Below are 24043 nucleotides of genomic sequence, written 5' to 3'. Positions count from 1 at the left end.
ACTAATCCTGACCCCCCACCGAAAAATTTTTTTTTTTTTTTTTTTTTTTGAGGCGGAGTCTTCACTCTGTCGCCCAGGCTGGAGTGCAGTGGCACCATCTCGGCTCACTGCAAGCTCCGCCTCCTGGGTTCGCGCCATTCTCCTGCCTCAGCCTCCCGAGTAGCTGGGACTACAGGCGCCCGCCACCACGCCCGGCTAATTTTTTTTGTATTTTAGTAGAGACGGGGTTTCACCGTGTTAGACAGGATGGTCTCGATCTCCTGACCTCGTGATCCGCCCGCCTCGGCCTCCCAAAGTGCAGGGATTACAGGCGTGAGCCACCGCGCCCGGCCAAAAAAATTTTTTTTTTGAGACAGAGTCTTGCTCTGTTGCCCAGGCTGGAGTGCAGTGGTGCAATGTTGGCTCACTGCAACCTCTGCCTCCCAGGTTCAAGCAATTCTCCTGCCTCAGCCTCCCAAGTAGCTGGGATTACAGGTGCCCACCACCATGCCCTGTTAATTTTTTTGTATTTTTAGTAGAGACGGGGTTTCACCATGTTGGCCAGGCTGGTTTCGATCTCCTGACCTAAAGTGATCTGCCCACCTTGGCCTCCCAAAGTGCTAGGATTACATGCATGGGCCACCACGCCCAGCCTAAAACGATTTTTTTTTTTTAATTAGCTGGGTATGGTGGCATGCACCTGTAGTCTCTGCTACTCAGGAGGCTGAGGTAGAAGGATCACTTGAGTCCCAGAAGTCAAGGGTGCAGTGAGCCGTGATCACACCACTGCACTCCAGGCTGTGTGACAGAGCAAGACTTGGAAAAGGCCCCATAAACCCCAAGATCTGGATCCATACTTTGGTTACCCCACCTGTCTCCCTTGAGCCCTAGAGGGAGAGCCCTGACGCTGTGACTGCAAAAACTTGACAGTGGAAAAGGCCACAGCATCCAGAGACACCGGGAGTACTGGCCAGGTCAGAAAAGGCACATCCCACGACTACAGAATCCTTCAGTCTCAGGATAATGGCCATGAGAAGAGAACAGCCCAGAGAGTATATGAGAATCCATAAAGTCTGTAAATTATTTGCTGACAGTGAGCTTGCTACAAATAACAGGTCTGCAATTGCTGAGTTCTGGTGCCCTCACTCCATGAAACCTCAGTTGCTGGAACATTTGTGGATGCGTCTTTAGAACTGGCACAAGCCCTCTTGTTTACCAGACACTTCACTCCATACTGCTTCACTATTTCTATGCCCACTTACTATACTCAGATTACTCTATCCAGCAGGCCCCTAAGGGTTTTACAGTCAGTCTAGAACTTACCTCCATGTTCCAGATTTTGGAGAATATGGCTTCTGAGCTGAAAATGGAAATAGCTCCTTCTGACTAATGCTGGAAGTTCTGGAACATTCCCTGGGAACAAAGAACGCAACTTTTTCTGTCCATAAACATACAGAAGATCTCTCACCAACTATTCCCTTCCTCAAGGTGAGCTCTGGACCCACAAAAAAAAGCCTGACATCCAGGCTACAAGTCTTTCCCTGGAGGACTCAGGGGCCAAAACAAATTAGGCCAACCTTGATTAGAGCTATTCTCTGTCATCCTGCCATCCCCACTGAGGCAGAAAAAACTCAAGAGACCACCCCCACAAAAGCCATTCCCTCAACTTATGGTGATAGTGCCTGATTCTATTCTCAACAATCTCTCTAAGTACAGGGATCAGAATCTCAATTTTTTTTTTTTTTTTTTGAGATGGAGTCTTGCTCTGTTGCCCAGGCTGGAGTGCAGTGGTGTGATCTTGGCTCACTGCAAGCTCCGCCTCCCGGGTTCACGCCATTCTTCTGCCTTAGCCTCCCAAGTAGCTGGGACTACAGGCATCCGCCACCACACCCGGCTAATTTTGTTTGTATTTTTAGTAGAGACGGGGTTTCACCATGTTAGCCAGGATGGTCTTGATCTCCTGACCTCGTGATCTGCCCGCCTCAGCCTCCCAAAGTACTGGGATTACAGGTGTGAACCACTGGCGCCCAGCCCCAGAACCTCAATATTAAAAGTGACTTGGCAAGGCACAGTGGCTCACAACTATAGTATCAGCACTTTGGAAGGCTGAGGCAAGAGAACTGCTTGAGGCAAGGAGTTCGTGACCAGCCTGGGCAGTGTAGCAAGATCCTGTCTCTGTAAAAAATTTTTTAAATTAGCCAGGCATAGTGCCACACAAGTACAATCCTAGCTATTCAAGATGCTGAAACAGGAGGATCACTTGAGTCCAGTAGTTCAAGTCTGCAATGAGCTAGGATCACACCACTGCACTCCAGCCTGGGCAAAAGCATGAGACCCTGTCTCTAAAAAAACTAGGCCAGGCACAGTGGCTCCCCGCACTTTGGGAGGCCAAAGCAGGAGAATAGCTTGAGGCTCAGAGTTCGAGACCAGCTTGGGCAATGTAGCGAGACCGTGTCTACGAAAAAAAAAAAAAAAAAAAAAATTAGCCAGGTGTGATGGCACACACCTGTAGTGCCAGCTACTCAGGAGGCTGAAGCAGGAAGATCCCTTGAGACCAGGAGTTCAAGGTTGCGGTGAGCTATGATGGCACCATTGCACTCCAGCCTGGGCAACAGAATAAGACCATCTCAAAAATATTAAAAAAAAAAATTTTAAGCGGCTTAAACCATAAAGCCTTTATTGCCACACAGTCCAGAGCAGTATGAGACAGTCCATGCTAGAGCATGACAAATACCACGTATGATGTCAACCATGTCCATGAAAGTGGTAAACCTTCCCAGGAAGCCCCCAGCAGATACCAGCTCAGCTCCTCTGGCCAGAGGTGGGTCATGTCCACAGCTAAACCAGTCAGGGGTAGGGAATGAGGTCTGTTTTGGGCTCTACCATTAATGATTCTCTACTGTTTAGAGCAAGGAGCACAAGGTCTCCTGTCCCACTTGCTGTAGGGACCTTACAGGGTGGACAGAGGAGGATGGCGGTGGATAAACTGACAGTGATGTGACACTCCCAACAGCCACAGGCAATTCAGAGTGCAGTGTGGCTCCTGAAAGCTTCCCACACGCCAGGCACACATGGGAACTCTCCCCGGGGTGGATGTTGGGATGTACAAGGTTTAGCTTCTTTCACATGGCACTCTCATGCCCACTCTCCTCAATCTCCTTCCTGGAAAAAGACCCTTCCTGATGAACACGGTGCTAGCAGCTAATGACTTTCCCATGTGAGCTGTCCCCCTGGGGCCTTTCTGAAGTATGGACTTTCTTGTGCTGAAGGAGGGTGGAACTATGTTTGAAGGCTTTCCCACACTCTGTACATTCATAAGACCTCTCTTCAGTGTGGAACTGCTGGTGCCGATTGCGGTAGGATCTGGTAGTGAAGGTTTTCCCACACAGGCTACATTCATAGGGCCGTTCCCCAGTGTGGACTTTCCAGTGCTGATAGAGGCCTGAACGGGTCACGTAGGCTTTCCCACATTGCTTGCATTCAAAAGGCCTTTCTCCAGTGTGAACTCTCTGGTGAAGAATGAAGCTATTACTGTATTTAAAGAACTTCCCACATTCTGTACACTCATAGGGCCTTTCTCCAATGTGCACTTTCCGGTGCCGAATGAGGGTAGACAGAACACTGAAGGTTTTCCCACATTTGCTGCACTCATAAGGCCTTTCTCCAGTGTGAATCCTCTGGTGTAGAACCAGGGCGTCTTTGCGGTTGAAGGTTTTCCCACAGTCACTACACTTAAAAGGTTTTATGCCTGTGTGAACCTTCTGGTGTTTCCTCAACTTGGACGGGTAACAGAAGGCCTTCCCACACTCATTACACACATGGGCTGTTTCTCCAGGTCGAATTTTTCGGGGATTAATGTGAGTTGACTTCTCCTTGGAAGCACTTCTGCCTGCTGGGCATCTGAAGGGTCTGTCTTCAGCATGTGTTATCAGATGGTCAAGGAGGGCGAAGGCCTTTGAGAACACCTTCCCACAGTCACTGCATTTGAACAGCTTCTCTGCCACATGGACTTCTTGCTGTTGCCCACAACCGGAACCAGGTGGGAAGGCTGCCCCATGCTCACTGTGCCTTCTTGGTTTCCCCTCACCATGAGTGTCCTGGGGCTGGATGACTCTGTAGCTCTTTAGATGCTTAGGACGGGCTCTCTCATCCTCCACTCTACATAGACCATCTGAAAGCACAGATGAATCTGTTACTAAGAGTTGAACTAGAGAGAGGAGGTACCTTCATCACCAGTGCATGTCAGACACACCCAAAGGGACTCCATAGAATTGCTGAAAGGCTCAGGTGCGGTGGCTCACGCCTGTAATCCCAGTGCTTTGGGAGGCCAAGCTGGGCAGATCACCTGAGGTCAGGAGTTCAAGACCAGCCTGACCAACATGACGAAACCCCGTCTCCTCTAAAAATACAAAATTAGCCAGGCATGGTGGCGTATGCCTGGAATCCCAGCTACTCGGGAGGCTGAGGCAGGAGCATCACTTGAATCCGGAGGCGGACGTTGCGGTGAGCTGAGATCGCGCCACTGCCCTCCAGCCTAGGCAATAAGAGCAAAACTCCGTCTCAAAAAAAAAAAAAAAAGAATTGCTGAAAGGTTGCTAGGAAAGGTCTGGACTGGGAAAGCCTGGCCCAACTGAACATGGCTCCACCAGACTACAGAATAAGGAAAACCTCAACTGAGGTGAAGGCACAAGATAGGATGCAGTGCAGGGAAGAGAAGTGGGGTCTCCAAGTCACCCCTCTGCAAACGGTTTCAGCAGGGCCTTGGCTGCTGGGGACAGTCAAGCATTATGAGGAGGCATGCATCTAGACCCAGCAAAATGTGATTCCAAAGTAGTAGCTAGTGTTTAAGTAAAAATTAAGGATGGGCTGAAGTTCAAATACCTGTTTAAGGATATGAGCACATCTCAAGACACGCACTGAGTCGCCAATAATAGACAGCTCTGCACAGATACAGAGAAGGGCAATGAGGAGACACAGGCCAGACAGGCAGGAACATGCGGGGCCTAAAGTCATGGTAGAGATGGCAGACTGCACAGTGTCCAGATAAGACAGGAAAGGTGGAAGGAAATAAGGTATGGTCACTGCCCTCAACACCAAGGTAACAGTGTATGCAGATACTCAGCATTCTGTGAGCCCACTGTTGAAACCAAGGTATTCCCCTCCATGCCACTTACCAAGACCGAAACCTCTCCTGGCTTCTGCTCTGCTGACTGGAGTCACATCCACCCAGCTGCGCACCCACAACTGTTCATCCTTCTCCAGTTGGGGAAACACAGGGGATCTCGAAGGTGCAAGTCCTGCGGGCGACAGGTAGTAAAAGAAACAGGCTGGGCATGGTGGCTCATGCCTGCGATCCTAGCACTCTGGAAAGTGAGGTAGGAGATCGTTAAGCCCAGATGTTCGCAACCAGCCTGGGCAACACAGTAAGACCCCAACTCTACAAAAAATATATTATTTTAATTAGCTAGGCATGATGGCATGCACCACCTGCAGTCCCAGTTACTAGGGAGGCCATAGTGAGAGGATTGCTTGAGCCTAGGAGGTCAAAGCATCAGTGAGTCATGATTACACCATTGCACTCCAGCCTGGGCCACAGAGTGAGACCCTGTCTCAAAAACAAACAAACAGGCCAGGGACGGTGGTTCACGCCTGTAATCCCATCACTTTGGGAGGCCAAGGCGGGTGGATCACGAGGTCAGGAGATCAAGACTATCCTGGCTAACACGATGAAACCCCATCTCTACTAAAAATACAAAACATTAGCCGGGTGTGGTGACAGGCAACTGTAGTCCCAGCTACTCAGGAGGCTGAGGCAGGAGAATGGCATGAACCTGGGAGGCGGAGCTTGCAGTGGGCTGAGATCGCGCCACTGCACTCCAGCCTCGGGGACAGTGTGAGACTCCGTCTCAAAAACACAAACAAACAAACAAAAGGAAAAAAAAAAGCCTTTCTGTGAACCAAAACTGACATAACTGAAGAAACAGACAGTTCAGCAATAGTAAAGATTGTAATTTCCTACCATCAATAATGAATAGAACCACAAAGAAGAAAATGAACGAGGACATAGCAGACTTGAACAACAATGAAAACCAACTAGCCCTAACAGACACCTACAGAGCATGCCATCTAACAACAGCACATGGAACGGTCTTCAGAACATACCATTTGTTAGGATATAAAATAAGGCTCGGCCGGGTGCAGTGGCTCACGCCTGTAATCCCAGCACTTTGGGAGGCTGAGGCGGGTGGATCATAAGGTCAGAAGATCGAGACAATCCTTGCTAACACAGTGAAACCCTGTCTCTACTAAAAATACAAAAAAAAAATTACCCAGGCGTGGTGGCGGGCGCCTGTAGTCCCAGCTACTCGGCAGGCTGAGGCAGGAGAATGATATGAACCCAGGAGGCAGAGTTTGCAGTGAGCCGAGATCGTGCCACTGCACTCCAGCCTGGGCGACAGAGTGAGACTCTGTCTCAAAACAAACAAACAAACAAACAAATAAATAAATAAGTCTCAACAGATTTCAAAGGACTGAAATAACATCAAGTACGTTCTCTGTCCACAAATGAATTAAAACAGAAATCAACAACAGAAATAAATTTGGGAAACTCACAAATTTAAGGAATTTAAACAAAACATTCCTAAAAATCCAGAGTCAAAGAACAAATAAATCATATGAAAATTACAAAGTAGGCCGGGCGCAGTGGCTCACGCCTGTAATCCCAGCACTTTGGGAGGCGGAGACGGGCGGATCACGAGGTCAGGAGATCGAGACCATCCTGGCTAACACGGTGAAACCCCGTCTCTACTAAAAAATACAAAAAACTAGCCGGGCGAGGTGGCAGGCGCCTATAGTCCCAGCTACTCGGGAGGCTGAGGCAGGAGAATGGCGTGAACCTGGGAGGCGGAGCTTGCAGTGAGCCGAGATCCGGCCACTGCACTCCAGCCTGGGTGACAGAGCGAGACTCCATCTCAAAAAAAAAAAAAAAAAAAAAAGAAAAAAGAAAATTACAAAGTACTTTGAGAGGAATGAAAATAAAAACACAACAGGCCGGGCGGTGGCTCACACCTGTAATCCCAGCACTTTGGGAGGCCGAGGCAGGTGGATCATGTAAGGTTGGGAGTTCAAGACCAGCCTGACCAACATGGAGAAACCCCGTCTCCACTAAAAATACAAAATTAGGCCAGGCACGGTGGCTCACGCCTGTAATCCCAGCACTTTGGTAGACCGAAGTGGGCAGATCACCTGTGGTCAGGAGTTCGAGACCAGCCTGGCTAACATGGCAAAACCCCGTCTATACAAAAAAAAAAAAAATACAAAAATTAGGCGTAGTGGCACATGCCTGTAATTCCAGCCATTTGGGAGACTAAGGCAGAAGAATCGCTTGAACCTGGGGGGCGGAGGTTGCAGTGAGCCAAGATTGCACCACTGCACTCCAGCCTGGGCGGCATAAGACTCCATCTCAAAAAACAAAAACAAAAACAAAAACAAAAACAAAAATATTAGCCGGGCATGGCAGCACATGCCTGTAATCCCAGCGACTTGGGAGGCTGAGGCAGGAGAATCACTTGAACCCAGGAGGTGGAGATTGCAGTGAGCCAAGATTGCGCCATTGCAGTCCAGCCTGGGCAACAAGACTCCATCTCAAAAAGAAAAAGTAAAAAAAGAAAACAGAAAAAGAAAAAAAAACACAACAAAAAATTATGGGATGCAGAAAACGCAGTGCTTAGTGGGAACATTATAGCTATAAATACCCATATTTTAAAAGATCTCAAACCAATAACCTAACTTTACATCTCAAGGAACAAGAAAAAGAAAAACAACTAAACCCAAAGATAGCAAAAGGAGAAAAATAATAAATATTAGAGCAGAAACAAATGAAACAGAGATTAAAAAAAGAGAATCAACAAACCAAAATTTGGTTATTTGAAAAAATCAACAAAATTGGCAAACATTTACCTAGAGTGACAAGAAACAGAGAGAAGACTCAATACAACTTCAAACAGGAATGGAAAAATTAAAAAATAATGAAATACTATGTAAAAATGTATGCCAACAAATTAGACAACTTAGATGAAATGGACAAATTCCCGAGTAGACACAAACTATCAAAACTAACTGATTAAAGAAGAAATAAAAAAGTCTAAATAAAAGTGTAACAAAGAGGTTTTTCTTGTTGTTATTAAAAAACTTTCCCCCCAACAGGCACATAACCCCAAGCCCCGATGGCTTCAATGGTGGATACTAACAACACTGAAATAAGAATCAACACCAATACTTAACAAACTCTTCCAGAAAACAGAAGAGAAGGAAACATTCCCAACTCATCCACTGACGCCAAAATTACCCTCATACTCAATACAGAGACATTATAAGAAAACTACACCACTGGTCGGGGATGGTGGCTCACACCTGTCATCTCAGCACTTTGGAGGCCGAGGCGGGTGGATCACCTGAGGTCGGGAGTTCAAGACCACCCTGGCCAATATGGTGAAACCCCCGTGTCTACTAAAAATAAAAAAATTAGCCGGGCATAGTGGTGCATGCCTGTAATCGCAGCTACTCGGGAGGCTGAGGCAGGAGAATCACTTGAACCCAGGAGGTGGAGGTTACAATGAGCCGAGATTGTGCCACTGAACTGCAGCCTGGGTGACAAAGTAAGACTCTGTCTAAAAAAAAAAAAAAAAAAAAAAAAAAACAAGTATTATAAGCCATGACAGGGAATTTATCCCAGTAATGCAAGGTTGAACATTTGAAAATCAGTTACTGTTGGGAGGGCGAGACGGGTAGATCACAAGGTCAAGAGATTGAGACCATCCTTGCCAACATGGTGAAACCCCATCTCTATGAGAAATACAAAAATTAGCTGGGTATGGTGGTGTGCACCTATAGTCCCAGCTACTCGGGAGGCTGAGGCAGGAAAATCACTTGAACCCTGGAGGTGGAGGTTGCAGTGAGCCGAGATCGCACCACTGCACTCCAGCCTGGAGACAGAACAAGACTCTGTCTCAAAAAAAACAAGACAATTATTGTAATACACCACGTTAACAGAAGAAAGGACAAAAATCACACAATTATTTCATTAGACATTGGAAAAGCATTTGACAAAATCTAGGGACCTTTCTTTTCTTTTTTCTTTTTTTTGAGACGGAGTTTGCTCTTCTGCCCAGGCTGGAGTGCAATGGCACAATCTTAGCTCACTGCAACCTCCACCTACCAGGTTCAAGCGATTCTCCTGCCTCAGCTTCCCAAGTAGCTGGGATTACAGGCATGTGCCCCCTTTCACAGCTAATTTTTTATTTTTAGTAGAGATGGGGTTTCACCATGTTGACCACGTTGGTCTTGAACTCCTGACCTCACCTCAGGTAATCCACCCGCCTTGGCCTTCCAAAGTGCTGAAATTACAGGCATGAGCTACTGCACCTGACCGTGACTTTTCTTAGTAAACACATTAAATGAACTAGAAAGAGCAGGGAACTTCCTCACCTGAAATGGGCATCTGCAAAAAACCAACAGCTAACACTATACTTAATAGTGAAAGACTGAACACCCTCAAGATAGGGAACAAGGATGTCTTCTCTCCCCATTTCTACTGAATAAAGTACTGGAGGGTCTAGCTAGGTCAGTGAGGCAAAGGAAGAAGTAAAACTATTTCTATTCATAGATGGCATGATCTTATATATGGAAATAGGAAGGAATCCACTAAAAAACTATTTGAACTAATAAACAGACTTAGTAATGCTACAGGATACAAGATTAGTATACAAAAACCGATTACATTTCTACAACTAGCAACAAACAGTCCAAAATTAAATTAAAAAAACAATTCCATTTAAAATAGCATCAAGCCAGGTATGGTGGCTCATGCCTGTAATCCCAGCACTTTGGGAGGCCAAGGTGGGCAGATCATGAGGTCAGGAGTTCGAGACCAGCCTGGCCAACATAGTGAAACCCCATCTCTACTAAGAATACAAAAATTAGCCGGGCATGGTGGCACAAGCCTGTAGTCCCAGCTACTCGGGAGGCTCAGGCAGGAGAATCGCTTGAACCCTGAAGGCGGAGGTAGTGGTGAGCCAAGATTGCACCACTGCACTCCAGCCTGGGCAACAGAGCGAGACTCTTGTCGCAAAAAAGGAAAAAAAAAAAAAAGGTAATATTCTTCAAACTGTTCTGATTAAAATTCATGGGTCAAGGCTGGCCCAGGGAGGTCCCTGCAAAATTTATTTTGTAGGAAGTCAAAACCCGGAGCACAGAGAAGCCATGTCTTCAAGAGTCACTGGCCAGGAAGAGGCAGAGCTTGGTGGGATTTGGTGGGCAAACTATGAAACATCTGACCCCCAAAACCTGCTCCACTGGCTCCTGGGGCAAGAGGTGTTGAGACTGCCAACAGCATTGCTCAGAGAAAGGCAGAGAAAGAGCACACAGCCGAGTCCCACCACCCACAACACCTACAACAGGGAATCTGGGAAGAAACAGCTCCTGTGGTTTGGCTTCGTTACGGACAGAACTTCGCATGGGGAAAATGCGGGGGTAGTCAGTGTGCTGAGGGACAGTGTGAGAGACTTACCCAGTGAGCTAACGAGTGCAAAGTTCTCCAGCATCACATCCCGGTATAGGCCCTTCTGGGTCACATTAAGGAGCCCCCACTCCTCCCTGGAGAAATATACCGCCACATCCTCAAACATCACCAAGCCCTGCAATGATGGGTCCAACTGAACCTTGGGGTCAATGATGGGCAGAAAAAAACAACCAAAATATGGACAGATGGACATATTCAGGCCCTTGACCTGTATCTCAGGGTCCTATCACATCTCCCCGACATTATCCTTCCCTATGAGACCCAAACCCCTCCTCACTATACTCCCTACACATACCCTTATACCTTCCTTCTCCTATCCCAGAGGAATATCAGAGCTGCTGGTGTTATTGATGTCTCTGGTGTTACTACTGGAAACTGTGTCCAGCCCAAAGCGACAACAGGCTGGTGACCAGACTGATGCCATCTATGTGCAGGGCCAAGCACACAGGCTCCACTCTATCTCCTGCCTGCCAATTCCAGTCCCAGAAATCACCTCTCTCAGGCGCAACCAAACCTATGCTCATCCTTCTCCCTTAGGTCCCAAGTACCTGGTCCCAGGGTCCAGTCTGCCTCCTGCTCGACAGGCACAAAAATGGACAGCAGAATGCCTAAAACTCTACACCCTCAGCACAACCTCCCCAGTTTACCCTATAGGCAATCGTCTGGCCTTCCACACGCCGTTCTGCACATGCGGCTCCAGAGTGCCTGGCACAGCAACTACGACCCCATCCTGTCCCAGTCCTGCGGCACATCTCCAATGGCTCCCACTGCCAAGGGCATGCCCCAGCCCTGCATCAAAGACCTCCCCCGAGAACCATACGCAGACCTCCTGCCCTCCTCCAACTGCCCTGGCACACGCCGCCCCCCACTTGGCGGCCCCCCTCATTCCTCGGAGGCACCCTCTGCTCACCTCCGCCTCCCCGGCCATCGGACAGTGCGGGCGGAATCCGTGGCCTGGACCCACGGCCTCAGCCGAAACGCGTCCCAGGGGCTGAAACCCTCGGCCGCCGTGGAATCTTCTCAGGAAGCTCTCCCCGCGCGGTTGAAATGCGTCCGAAGACAGGGAGCCGCTTCCCGGAGCCGCGAGGAAGGAGGACGGTACGGAGGCCCGGGAGACCCACGGCGCCTGTCCGCGAGCGACAAGTCTGAGGAAGATGGAGCCACTCGCCGGTGGGGCACGGAGCGTGGAAGGCGCGGCAAGGGTCCTTGCCCTTCACCTCGCCCAGGGGATCGCGAGAAAGTCACTCTGGCCCACGCAGAGCTGCCTGGGGCGCCGGGACAGATTTCCCGCCGAGGACTGCGGAATGCCGGGCAACGCCGGAACTCCCGGAACTCCCGTGGCCTCCGCCTCCCGTAGCTCGGCGCCCCTTACTCCACGACCTCCATTCCCGGCTCTCCTCGCGGCGCGGCTGGGTCGTTGCCAAGGCGATAAGGGAGGGCGCCGCTAGCTCCTGAAGCGGGGCGTGAACTACATTTCCCATAAGGCGCCTCGACGTGCGACCGTTCAGACTTGGCCAATGGAGGCCCAGGAAGGGGAAACGTTCGGGCGGGCCCTGCGCGGGGCGGGGCTTTCGGATTCGACTTTCGGCGCTGGCTTTGGGGCGGTTTGCGGCAGTGGGATCGTTGGGCCGTGGGCGGTTTCGAGGAGGGTCCGCTGGTCTTATTGATGCCTCTGGTGTTACTACTGGAAACTGTGTCCAGCCCAAAGCTACAAGAGGTTGGTGACCAGACTGATGCCATCTATGTGCAGGGCCAACGAGCGAAGGCGCGAGAGTCCGAAAGTTCTGCGTCGATGACCTGTACGCGTCCTGGCCGCAGTGAACGTTGCTGAGCTCCGGTGACCTCACAGTGGAGGGGCGGCCCCGTGGGGCCATCGGACCGCGCCGCGCGGGGGCGTTCGCCAGGGCCTCCGCAGAAGCCCGCCTGTGCCCGCAACCGCCCCGAAACCCTCTCCCTGGCACCGTGTCCGCTTTACGGAGCCCGGAGCAAGACTCAGAAAAACGTCCCAGCCAGAAACATGGTACATGCCTGTCATCAGGCAAGTCTTCGAAGAGCGTCTGGGACCGGGGGCCGGGGGCCCTCGTTAAGAGGCGGTGTCGGGGGAAGGTCAGCGGTTGTGTTTCAGATGTGTTGGGCTTTCCGCGCCCCACAGTGCGGGCGACGTGTGGGCCACAGGTGTGAATGTCAGGGACACGTCGCCCTGCACATGGCCGAGGCACGGTAGACTCGTAGTCTACCCCATATCAGGCCATGGTGATCTCAGGTGTGGGGGCCTGGGACAGGAGGGTGGGTACATGACTACGTCAGGGCACGGCGTCTGGGACACATCAGGGGAGGACGCTGACAGGAGAGTAAACGGGCTCCTGGGTGTCTTGCGCTGAAGTTAGACGCGTTCATGTTAGAGCATGTGGGCCTGTGTCCCCCCGGACGAACGGAGTTCTTAGGCAAGGTCCAGAGGAACTTCTACCTCAGGGTGATGCAGGAGAACTTCGCACTAGGTGCTGGGTCAGATCACTGGCATCATCACTCTCCCCAGCCAAAACTCTAGTTTTTTTCCTCTGCTCTTTCCATGTTCCCCTTGGAAGTCGCTGTTGGTCGTGGCACTGAGGCCCAGATCATGCCACCTCCTCTAACAAGTGACTGAGTGGACACTCCAGTCTACCCAAGGGCCACGAGTGGCGAAGATCGGGGCTCAGAAGTTTCTGAATCTTTGCAGCAGGTCATGTCCAGCTCGGTCACTTCCTGTAAGATTCCAGGCACTGCATGCACTGACATGGGTGCGTGTGGGGCCACCGGGTCCTGCCTGGGAGCCTTCCCTGGATGTTCATTTTGTGCAGTTCTGTGTTTGTCTTGGAGTAAGGATTATTCTCACTTGCTGGGGCATGGTGTTTTGGCCTCTCCTGGGCTGGACTCCGAAAAACTCATCCTCCATAGGTCTGATGGCTTCTACATTCCCACCAGCAGGTGGACCACATGAACTCAAAACTAGTTGTGGCAGGGGGACCCTGAAGAGATCTACCCCTGGTGAATGCCCCCAGGTGTGGGCTGTTCTCACCTGGTGCCCAGCCTGTGCCCTCGCAGGTCTTAGTGCCTCCTGTCAGCTCCCCAGTTCCAGTTTTCTGGCCATGCCCCCACTCTGTTCCCTTCTCTCAGTGTCTAGCTGTGCAATGTTTGCCTCTCCTTAACATGTCCTCAGCTGACCCCATACATATCCTCAGATAGTCCTTGCAACCCTGTTCCTCAATGACTCCTGTGTATTCTCTCCAGTGGAGACGCAGGTGGGACACCCCCAAGCTCATGGTACCTGCCTGTCATCAGTACCCCTGGACTGCCATGGTGGGTCAGTCTGCCCTAGGCTGGACTGACCAACCTGTTCATTCCCCCACAGGATTGCCCTTTACAGTTCATGAGTTCCCCCAACTGGAGTGCAGACAAGAGCACTGATTGATGGACCAGGTAGACTTGAAACCAGGAATAACACAAAAGTTATCAGAGGCTCAGCCATGGAGATTGCAGGCTGGGGATGGAAGTATCCCTGGAGTTGAGCTGTTCTCACACCTGGTACCTGAGTTATACCCCTGGTGTCTGGGTACCAAGGTCACTAGCCTTGCCACTTTTCTATGTTCCTGATCCCCTACTAAACAGTCTACCTTTTTGCCTACTTCCCCTGACGCGTGTACCCTGTCCCCAACTTGTCCCCTCTTTCTGCCTAATTTGAAGACATTGGTCATCCCATAACCTGTCCTGGGCTAATATATATCCTCGAATTGTTCTTGAAAATCTGTTCCTGGCCGGGCACGGCCCAGCACTTTGGGAGGCTGAAGCAGGTGGATCATGAGGTCAGGAGATCGAGACCATCCTGGCTAACGCGGTGAAACGTCTCTACTAAAAATACAAAAAATTAGCCAGGCATGGTAGCAGGCGCCTGTAGTCCCAGCTACTTGGGAGGCTGAGGCAGAAGAATGACGTGAACCTGGGAGGCGGAGCTTGCAGTGAGCCGAGATGGCTCCACTGCACTCCAGCCTGGGCAACAGAGTGATACTCCATCTCCAAGAAAGGAAAATCTGTTCTCTGTGAGATGGGCCTGATCTCTCCCATGGGTGGAGCAGAGAAGTAGAGGGTCCAGGGGGCCTGAGTCTCCCATAGGCTGTTTGCCCTGAGTCATAAAGCCAGTGGGAGGCAGTGCTACAGTTTGATTCCAGGAAGTCTCAGGCCCAAGCTCTTACTCTTTTTTTTTTTTTTTTTTTTTTTGAGACGGAGTCTCACTCTGTCGCCCAGGCTGGAGTGCAGTGGTGCAATCTCGGCTCACTGCAAGCTCCGCCTCCCGGGTTCACACCATTCTCCTGCCTCAGCCTCCTGAGTAGCTGGGACTACAGGCGCCCGCCCCTGCGCCTGGCTAATTTTTTCTATTTTTTTAGTAGAGACGGGGTTTCACCATGGTCTCGATCTCCTGACCTTGTGATCCGCCCACCTCGGCCTCCCAAAGTGCTGGGATTACAGGCGTGAGCCACCACGCCCGGCCCCCCAAGCTCTTACTCTTAACCAGTTACCTTTCCTGGGCTTAACAACTCATTATGTTTTTCCTGGCACTGCTTCATTGGACTTCACTTTAGTTTCACTTTTTTTTTTTGAGATGGAGTCTGGCTCTGTCACCCAGGCTGGAGTGCAGTGGCGCGATCTCACTGCAACCTCCACCTCCCGGGTTCAAGGGATTCTTCTGCCTCAGCCTCACAAGTAGCTGGGACGACAAGCACATGCCACCACACCCGGCTAATTTTTGTATTTTTAGTACAGTCAGGGTTTCACCATTTTGGCCAGGATGGTCTCTATCTCCTGACCTCATGATCCGCCTGCCTCAGCCTCCCAAAGTGCTGGGATTACAGGCGTGAGCTACCACATCTGGCCTATTTGTTAACATTTTAAAATGAATATTAGTACATTATTAACTAAACCCGTATGTATTGTACATTATGTGGGTTTTCACAAATGCATAAACTCATGTATCCACGATTACAATATGGCACAAAATACTTTTACTGCCCAAAAAAAAAATTACTTGTGCTACTATTCATTCCTCCCTTCCTCCCTCCCACTGAACCCCCCCCCCCGGCAGTCACTGCTTTACTGTCTCTATAGCTTTACTTTTTCCAGAATGTCATAAACTTGTAATCATACAGTATGTAGCTTTTTCAGTCTGGTTTCTGTCACTTACCAATATGCATTTCAGACTTCTCCATGCCTTTTCATAGCTTGGTAGCCAAGTTAATTTTATTGCTGAATGATATTCTATTGTGCGGATGTAACAGAGATTAGCCATTTATCTATTGAAGGACATCTGGGTTGATTCAAGTTTTGAGCAATTATGAATAAAGCTGCTATAATAATTTGTGTGATTTTTGCATGGATGTAAGTTCTCATTTGTGCAAATACCCAGGAGTGTGACTGCCGTATCATATGGTAAGACTACATTTAACTTTTTGTAAGAAACTGCCAAAGTGGCTATACACCATTTTGCCTTTCTACCAGCAGTAAATGAGAGTTCCCATTGCCTCACAACCTTGCTAGCATATGGTGCTGTCAGTGTTTTGCATTGTAGCCATTCTAATAGGTGTATAGTAGTATCTCATTATTGTTTCAACTTGCATTTCCCTAATGGCTTATGATGTGGAGCATATTTTCATATGCCTATTTGCCATCTATGTATTTTTCTTAGGTGAGGGGTCTATTCAGATCTATTGGTTTTTTTGTTTTTTTGAGACACAGTTTCCTCCTTGTTGCCCAGGCTGGAGTGCAATGGTACAATCTTGGCTCGCTGCAACCTCTGCCTCCCGAGTTCAAGCGATTCTCCTGCCTCAGCCTCCCGAGGAGCTGGGATTACAGGCATGTGCCACCACACCCGGCTAATTTTGTATTTTTAGTACAGATGGGGTTTCTCCATGTTGGTCAGGCTGGTCTCGAACTCCTGACCTCAGGTGATCCGCCCACCTCAGCCTCCCAAAGTGGTGGGATTACAGGCGTGAGCCACCACGCCCGGCCTTAAATTGTACACTCTAAATGGGCAAATGATATGGTATGTAAATTATTTTTCAAAAAAGCTGTAATTTTTTGAAAGCACAAGTAGATATCTGGGAGATTCTTTGAAGAAGTCCAATACTTAATGTGAAGTTTTCCACAAGGATAAAAATGAAAGCATCCATCCCCCTGGTGGGAGGCCACAGGCCACAGGTAGCTTGTGGCCCCTCTTAGGCACTTCTCCTATCACCCTCTGCTCCTTCTGCAGCGGCTGACAGAACAGAGTAAACCCCAACCTAGGGCGAGACTCCCAGCTTTGCCATGCCAAGCCGGGCCCCAGGGGAGTCAGTCTCCCTGGGATGAGAAGACCTCAGCACTAACCAGGTTTGCGGGTGGCTGTGGGGTTAGGGTGGGTCAGCTATGTGATCCAATCAACCTATGTTCGAATTTGACTGCACTAAAAAAACAAAACAAAACAAAACACCTTTTTTTTTTTTTTTTTTTTGAGACAGAGTCTCACTCTGTCGCCCAGGCTGGAGTGCAGTGGCCGGATCTCAGCTCACTGCAAGCTCCGCGTCCCGGGTTCCCGCCATTCTCCTGCCTCAGCCTCCCGAGTAGCTGGGACTACAGGCGCCTGCCACCTCGCCCGGCTAGTTTTTTGTATTTTTTTAGTAGAGACGGGGTTTCACCGTGTTAGCCAGGATGCTCTCTATCTTCTGACCTCGTGATCCGCCCGTCTCGGCCTCCCAAAGTGCTGGGATTACAGGCTTGAGCCACCGCGCCCGGCCAAAAAAAGCTTTTTTTTTCCCCCGCCTCAAACGGAGTCTCTCGCTCTGTTGCCCAGGCTGGAGTGCAGTGGCGCCATTTCGGCTCACTGAAGCCTCCGCCTCCCGGGTTCAAGCGATTCTCCTGCCTCAGCCTCCCGAGTAGTTGGGACTACAGGCGCAGGCCACCACGTCCGGCTAAAAAGAAAAAAAAAAAATTTTTTTTTTTGAGGAGTCTCACTATATAGGATCCTCACGTTATCCTGTTTGGATCTGCGTTAAAATATATTCATAACTATATGATCTGTACTCACAGCCACCGCCCCCCAACAACTTAAGCCCGCGAGACTGTGCCACAGACCCGCCCCGGCGTGGCATGGGGACAAAACACGTGAGGGCGCTCGAGGGGCCTGGCTCTCTCGCTTGCTGCTCACCTAAAACCCCGCAGCCTCCTGTCCCCCATCTTGGGGTCCCGCAACCTCGAGTCTCACAACCTCGGGCGCCACAGCCCCGCTCTGCGCGCCGCAGCCTTTCCTCTCGCCAACGCCATCCGAGTGTTGGTGCTGACTGTGCTCACCGCTAGCTCCCAGAGTTCCCCGCGGCCCCGGCACCTGGCGCATTCTCCGGCGCAACGTGGTCGTCATGGCAACGCCGGCCTCGGGTCCCTGATTGGCCGTCGAGTCTGGCGCGCCTTCCCTGCCTCACCTAACCGGGCTGCGGTGCGGAGGCGACGATGGAGGCGCAGCGCAGGCGGGATGAGTTGTTATGGCGACCAGAGTCCCGCCTCTTCAACCCTACATAGGGCCTCCGATTGGTCCGCGCTTCCCCGAAGGCCTCTCCGCGTTCTGGGCGGGGCCAGCCCGGGGCATGACTAGGGAGAAGGCAGGGTGGTGACTCTAAGGGCGAAGGAGAGAACTGCAGCTGTGATCTTGGGAAGGAGGGAAACCCAAAGATGCCAGCACGTGCGGTTGAGGTGAGAAGGGATCTTGCAGAACGCTTCCAGGACCCAGGTTCGAATGCACGCCCTGCCCAGCTGGTCAGCCTCAGTTTCCCCATCTGTCAGTCTGGACAGTGATCCTCCCAGCGTCCGGCGAAGCCCCGCTCTTGGCCCTTGGTCCCTCGGCCTCATCACAAGAGGGTGTCGCGACGGCCGGGAATGGGTCTGGCGTGGGCAGGGACCTCTCCGACCCTCATTGAGGAAAGAGTGGCGGAACCCGAAAACCGGGCCCTGGTGTCCCTCCTGCAGGGTGGGTAGGAGAGCTGGATGGCAGGATTTGGGAAGGGCTTGGGGAGCAGGGGACCCCTGAGCGTGGCGGGGGAGGCAATGCTACCGGAACCATGACTCGGTTGGCTTAGCCCCCTGGACCTCGTCTGCTCCCTGAGGTTGGTCCTTGCTCCGCACACTGGTGCGGCCTGGTACACAGAAGGCGCTTAGTAAACACTTGTGGATGAGAGAAAAAGAGGATTTATTGTCCTTCATTTACAGAAAAGAGAATCAAATGCTGTCCCGTGCTGGGCCCTCTGGCACCGGGCTTCACAAGCACCCAGGCCTGCCAGGAAGAGCAAGTCTGGGGCCGAAGTGCTAAGGGGCAGGGTGTACATTAGTGATGGAGTGGTCAGAGAGAGGCTAGAAGGGCACAACTCCAGCTCTGAAGAAGAGAAAGAGGAGATTGGCTGAGGCTGCGCAAGGGTGGGAGGCATCCCCCTGGGTGGTTTCAGGCAGCCCCTTTGTTTGAAGGCAGTGGGTAGGCAGGCAGACACCGGGCACTAAGGTAGTAATCAGCAGACCAGATGCTCGACAACCCCTAGGCTCAGTTATCAGCCTCAATTTACTGCAAGAGAGAATGAGGCCCCTGGCTCCAAGCTGATATAGTGCAGAAGCCACAAAAGCCCCTGGGAGCGAGCTGGTTAAGACAGAGAGTGGGGGCCGGGCGCGGTGGCTCACGCCTGTAATCCCAGCACTTTGGGAGGCCGAGGCGGGTGGATCACAAGGTCAGGAGATCGAGACCACGGTGAAACCCCGTCTCTACTAAAAATACAAAAAATTAGCCGGGCGCGGTGGCGGGCGCCTGTAGTCCCAGCTACTCAGGAGGCTGAGGCAGGAGAATGGTGTGAACCCGGGAGGCGGAGCTTGCAGTGAGCCGAGATCGCGCCACTGCACTCCAGCCTGGACGACAGAAGAGACTCCGTCTCAAAAAAAAAAAAAAAAAGACAGAGAGTGGGGCCAGCCCCACCCAATACCCTCAGCCCCACCCCTGGCCTCCCCAGGTCCTCCTGTATTTGTGCAGGCTATGCCACTGGCCTCAATGCCAACTCCTGAGCATCCTTTAGGACATAGCTCTAGACAGCCTTCCTGGACCACCCTCAGGCAGAGAGCATCCTCTCTCCCTCTTCTGTGCAACACCAGGCAAGAGCCCCTTTCTGACCCCCTGCTTGGCCCATCTGGGTCAGATCTACTATTGCACACCCCCACTCTCCTAGGTTGGGTGGGAGAGGGAAGCAATGAGGAGGATCTCTGATACCCTATGGTAGGCAGAATAATGGCCTCCAAAGATATCCCAGTCCGAATCCCTGGAACTTGTGAATCTTTTACCTGACACCACAGAATGGACTTTGCAGGTGTGATTAAATTAATGATCATGAGATGGGGAGACTATCTTGGATTATCGGGGTAGGTGCCATGTGCTCATAGTGTCCTTTATAAGTGAAAGAGGGAGGCAGGAGGGTCAGAGAGATTTGAAGATGCTGCACTGCTGGCTTTGAAGGAGCCAGGAGCTAAGGAATGCAGCCCTAGAAGCTGGAAAAACTAATGAAATGGATTATCTCTTAGAGCCTCCAGAAAGAACTAGCCCTCCACTTTAGCCCAGGGAAACTGATTGTGGACTTCTGGACTGCAGAACTGCAAGATAGTAAGTGTGTGTTTAGCCAGGCATGGTGGCCCGTGCCTGTAATCCCAGCACTTTGGGAGGCGAGGTGGGTAGATTACTTGAGACCAGGAGTTCAAGACCAGCCTGGCCAACATGGTGAAACCCCATCTCTATTACAAATACAAAAAGTCGGACATGGTAGCAGGCGCCTGTAATATCAGCTAATTGGGAGACTGAGGCAGGGGAATCGTTTGAACCCAGGAGGCAGAGGTTGCAGTGAACCGAGGTTGCGCCACTGCACTCCAGCCTGGGCTACAGAGCGAGACTCTGTCTCAGAAAAAAATTAATTAATTAATTAATTAATTAATTAATTAAGGCTGGCCGCGGTGGCTCAGACCTGTAATCCCAGCACTTTGGGAGGGCGAGGTGGGCAAATCACAAGGTCGGGAGTTTGAGACCAGCCTGACCAACATGGTGAAACACTGTCTCTACTAAAAATACAAAAATTAGCCCAGCATGGTGGCGGGCGCCTCTAATCCCAGCTACTTGGGAGGCTAAGGCAGAAGAATTGCTTGAACCCGGGAGGCAGAGGTTGCAGTGAGCCGAGATCACACTGCACTCCAGCTCAGGCGACAGAGCGAGACTCAGTTAAAAATAAATAAATAAATAAACGCATGTCCTAAATAATTAAGTTGGGGGTATTTTGTCACAGCAGCCAGAGAAAATGAATAGACCACCAACTCTGCTGCTGTCTGACCAGGTTTCTTCCCTATGAGGCTGGGCTGTGGCTGCCCAGTGACTCAGTACACTGGTCCCAGCCCCTGTGGGTGACATCGGCATGTGGGTGTGGGCAAGAACTGGTCTGGGAAGACACACTATGGACTCCCTAGTATTCCTCCTCTGGTTCCCACCTGGAAGCAGCAGCTTACACCAGAGCTAGCTCTAGACAGTCCTGGGCCCAGGGTGCATTCCCAGGTTGCCTGGGTCACCTGCAATTCTGACACTCCCTTGTTTGGCACCTACTGTATGCTGGTATACTGATGCTGAGAACACACGTAAACAAATCAAACAGGAGCCTCCAGCTACGTAGAAGTCATATTTCTCTTTGGAACATGCTGGGTGCCCATTCCCAAAACACAGCACTCCATCCCAGAGTGAGGTGAGGCAGGATGCGGGGGTGCAGGGCCTGGGAGGAAACAGAAGCCCCAGGTTCAGTCTGCACAGAGGATAGCTGCCATCTTCCCCCATAACTAACCCAGGAAGGCTTCTGGGAGGAAGAGGACAGGAGCCCATACACCACCTTCCCTGCAGGCTGCTGTCTATCGGGAAGGCTCAGGGTTCACCTTGAGGCACAAGAAGGGAGGCTGAGCAGGACAGATGGAGCCCTGGAGGAAGAACTGCAGTAACTGGCACCAAGAAATTAATCGGGGGTGATGGGGACTCTGGTGGCCAGGGAAAGGGACTAGGATGCCTCTGGCTAACCAAGGAGGTCCAGGACTCCCACCCCCACCATTGTCTGCCTCTGTGTGACCCCTGGGGTGACCTTGGCCTCTCTGAGCCATGATGAGCTCAGCTGCACCACAGCATATTGGGAGGAACCTAGAAGCCACGACCCAGGGGGAAGCGGAGGCTCCCAGAGCAGTTTGGGACTTAGGATTGCGGCGGGTGCCAGTCTTTAAGACTCAAGTTCCTCCCCAGCCCTGGCCAGAACACCCTGCTCTTTCAAGTCTGAGCCCCAGCCCCAACCAGGTGTGCAGGATGGCAACTCTACACCCAGGATCAGCATGTAGACAGCTGGAGCCCACCCAGGCCCAGCCTGCAGGCAGTAGAAAACAAACTCCACAGATGGACGGAGAGGTGGGACATCCCCTGCAATGGGCCAGTTGGGGAGGCGCTGTAACCAGGGAATAATAGCCGCAACAGCTCTGCCCTCCAAAGATGGCTGCCACCTGTGGCCAGTCCGAAGGCCTCCGGTGCTGGTAAGGACGCTCCCCCGGCACTCTGTGGTGAGAATGAATGGGGGTACTCCCAGCAGGACCCGTTCAGGGATCCGTGTGGGGCTGCCCCTGGCTGGGCACCTGCATGGATGTCAGTCGGGGGTGTCCACAGCTGGACTCCTACAAGGGATGAGGATCAGGGATGCTTCCACCTGCACCCCCACGGAGTAGGGGTTCCGGAGCAGGAGCAAGCCCTAGCAGGACCCTTATGGAGGTCACGGTCAGGGCACCCTCCGCTGTATAGCCACAAGAATGGGGGTCAGGGGTGTTCCCAGAGGATCCTTGTGGGATGACTGCGGTGTCTGCTCCTTGAGAGGATCCAGCCCCACGATGACAATGCCAACGATGCTTGCCCCAGGCCCCAGCCTGGAGAAACAGGTAAGTGCTGTGTGCCCTGCTAAAGGCCCCAGATAACACGGGGGTGCCAGGCCTGGCGGCAGGACTGCAGTGCTGGCGCCCTTACTGTGGGCCCCACGGCCTCCTCGCACCCCGTGGCCACGGGGCCCAGCCGGGGTCAGCCTCTGTGCCCCACGTGCCGTCCGATCGCCTGTCCAGCGTCCCCTCGTTCTCCGCCGGATCCTCGGGGCCCGCCTGGGGCTCCAGCGCATCTTCTGCAGTTCCTGGCAGTGTCGTGTCTAGGTCAGGGCCCGTGGGGCGCGGCGTCCAGGCGGGGGTCCAGGGCATCCCCGGCGTGGGCCTCGGCGGGAACCAAGAGAAGCCTGGCGCTGGGGCGAGCGCCACGAGCTGGGGCCGCGCGGGGCCGGAGGAGGTGGCGTGCGGGATGAGGAAGAAGATGTAGACGCCCGAGACCACGAGGCCCGCGGCCACCAGCACGGCCAGCGCCACGGCCGCGTTGAAGACCCAGGCCGGGCTGGCCAGCGACAGGCGGCGCGACAGCGGGCGGCCCAGGCGCAGAGGCGGCGGGGGCGGCGGGGCGCGGGCCTTGCGCGGCCCGGGCGGGGGCGGCGGCGGCCGCAGGTAGAGGAGGCCGCGGCGCCGGTCGAAGCGCACGGAGCCCTGGCGAGAGGGCGGCGCGCGCGCGTCGCGGGGCAGGAGACCGGACTGCGTGGGCAACGCGGGGAGTCCGCGGCGGGGGGCCAGGCGCGTGGGTGCGCGGCACACTGGACAGGCCACCGCGTTGCCGCCGCCCGCCGTGGCCAACGACAGGCGCGCCAGGCACTCGAGACAGAAGACGTGGCCGCAGTCCAGGCGCTTGGGCAGCTTGAACACGCCGTCGAAAGACGACACGCAGATGAGGCACTCCACCGGGGAGGCGGGGGACAGGATGGGGCTGGAGCCTGGGCTGCCGTCCCCCTCCTCCTCCTCCTCCTGGTCCTCCCCTCTGCTTGGGGAGCTGGGACCCGAGCCCTGGGGGGCCCGGGAATGGCGGAGCCAGAACGGCCGAGGGCAGGGCATCGGGACGGACCTGCGAGGAGAGGAGGTCAGGCAGGGAAGAAGGCGGTGGAGCATGGAGCGGGTTCTGAGACCACCAGGGAATCCAGGGAAGACTGAAGACTGTACTTTAGAGAGGATCCCCCAGTACAGAGCAGGACCATCCCGAGAAGGGTATAGTTACGTCCAGGAGCAGGGAAGATGGGGAGGCCCGAGGCAGAGACTGGGGATAGGAATGGACCCACGGGGGACCAGTTCCTGCATTGGAAATGTAGACAAGTTGAACACGGAGATGGTGAGGACTCCAGACAGGGATGGAAAAGACCTAACCCAGAGAGGAGCAGAGATATGCAGCCCTCAGGAGCTCGGCAGAGGGAACCTGGAGGACCATACAACACCCCAGTGGAAGAGACATTGACACCTAGGCTGGGAAAGGAACTCTGCTGAGAGAGG

The 24043-nt window shown here is 52.5% G+C and overlaps 2 protein-coding genes across 4 annotated transcripts; both read right to left on the bottom strand.

Annotated features, from left to right (window-relative positions):
• Positions 1-2639: 2639 nt before the first annotated feature.
• On the bottom strand, positions 2640-11985 carry ZNF584 (zinc finger protein 584). Of its 3 annotated transcripts, none has more exons than XM_005590602.5 (4): positions 11469-11985; positions 10547-10697; positions 5154-5276; positions 2640-4150 (listed from the first exon to the last, which is right to left on the bottom strand). In XM_005590602.5, the coding sequence occupies exons 1-4, from the start codon at positions 11484-11486 to the stop codon at positions 3174-3176; spliced, it is 1269 nt and encodes a 422-aa protein (XP_005590659.3). In that variant the 5' UTR covers positions 11487-11985; the 3' UTR covers positions 2640-3173. The 3 variants fall into 3 exon arrangements, with proteins under 3 accessions (XP_005590659.3, XP_015296954.3, XP_065392105.1); XM_015441468.4 differs by having other exon boundaries at positions 10547-10673; XM_065536033.2 differs by having other exon boundaries at positions 10547-10632.
• A 10542-nt stretch (positions 11986-22527) lies between these two features.
• On the bottom strand, positions 22528-23791 carry RNF225 (ring finger protein 225). Its single transcript, XM_074025055.1, has one exon. The coding sequence runs from the start codon at positions 23666-23668 to the stop codon at positions 22658-22660; it is 1011 nt and encodes a 336-aa protein (XP_073881156.1). The 5' UTR covers positions 23669-23791; the 3' UTR covers positions 22528-22657.
• Between the last annotated feature and the right edge of the window lie 252 nt (positions 23792-24043).

The sequence above is a fragment of the Macaca fascicularis genome, chromosome 19 (assembly GCF_037993035.2).
Source record: "Macaca fascicularis isolate 582-1 chromosome 19, T2T-MFA8v1.1".
Classification (NCBI taxonomy): Eukaryota; Metazoa; Chordata; class Mammalia; order Primates; family Cercopithecidae; genus Macaca; species Macaca fascicularis.
The sequence above is the reverse complement of the archived record's forward strand: the minus strand, read 5'-3'. Positions and strand labels throughout refer to the sequence as shown.

Bases quoted from the DNA above. Each gene is read 5' to 3' on its own strand.
- ZNF584 (XM_005590602.5), bottom strand. The intron at 5,277-10,546 runs GTAAGTCTCTCA...TGTCGCCCGCAG, and splicing joins TGCACTCGTTAGCTCACTGG to GACTTGCACCTTCGAGATCC. The intron at 4,151-5,153 runs GTAAGTGGCATG...CTGTGCTTTCAG, and splicing joins CAGGAGAGGTTTCGGTCTTG to ATGGTCTATGTAGAGTGGAG.
- RNF225 (XM_074025055.1), bottom strand. From the start codon at position 23,668: ATGCTCCACCGCCTTCTTCCCTGCCTGACCTCCTCTCCTCGCAGGTCC.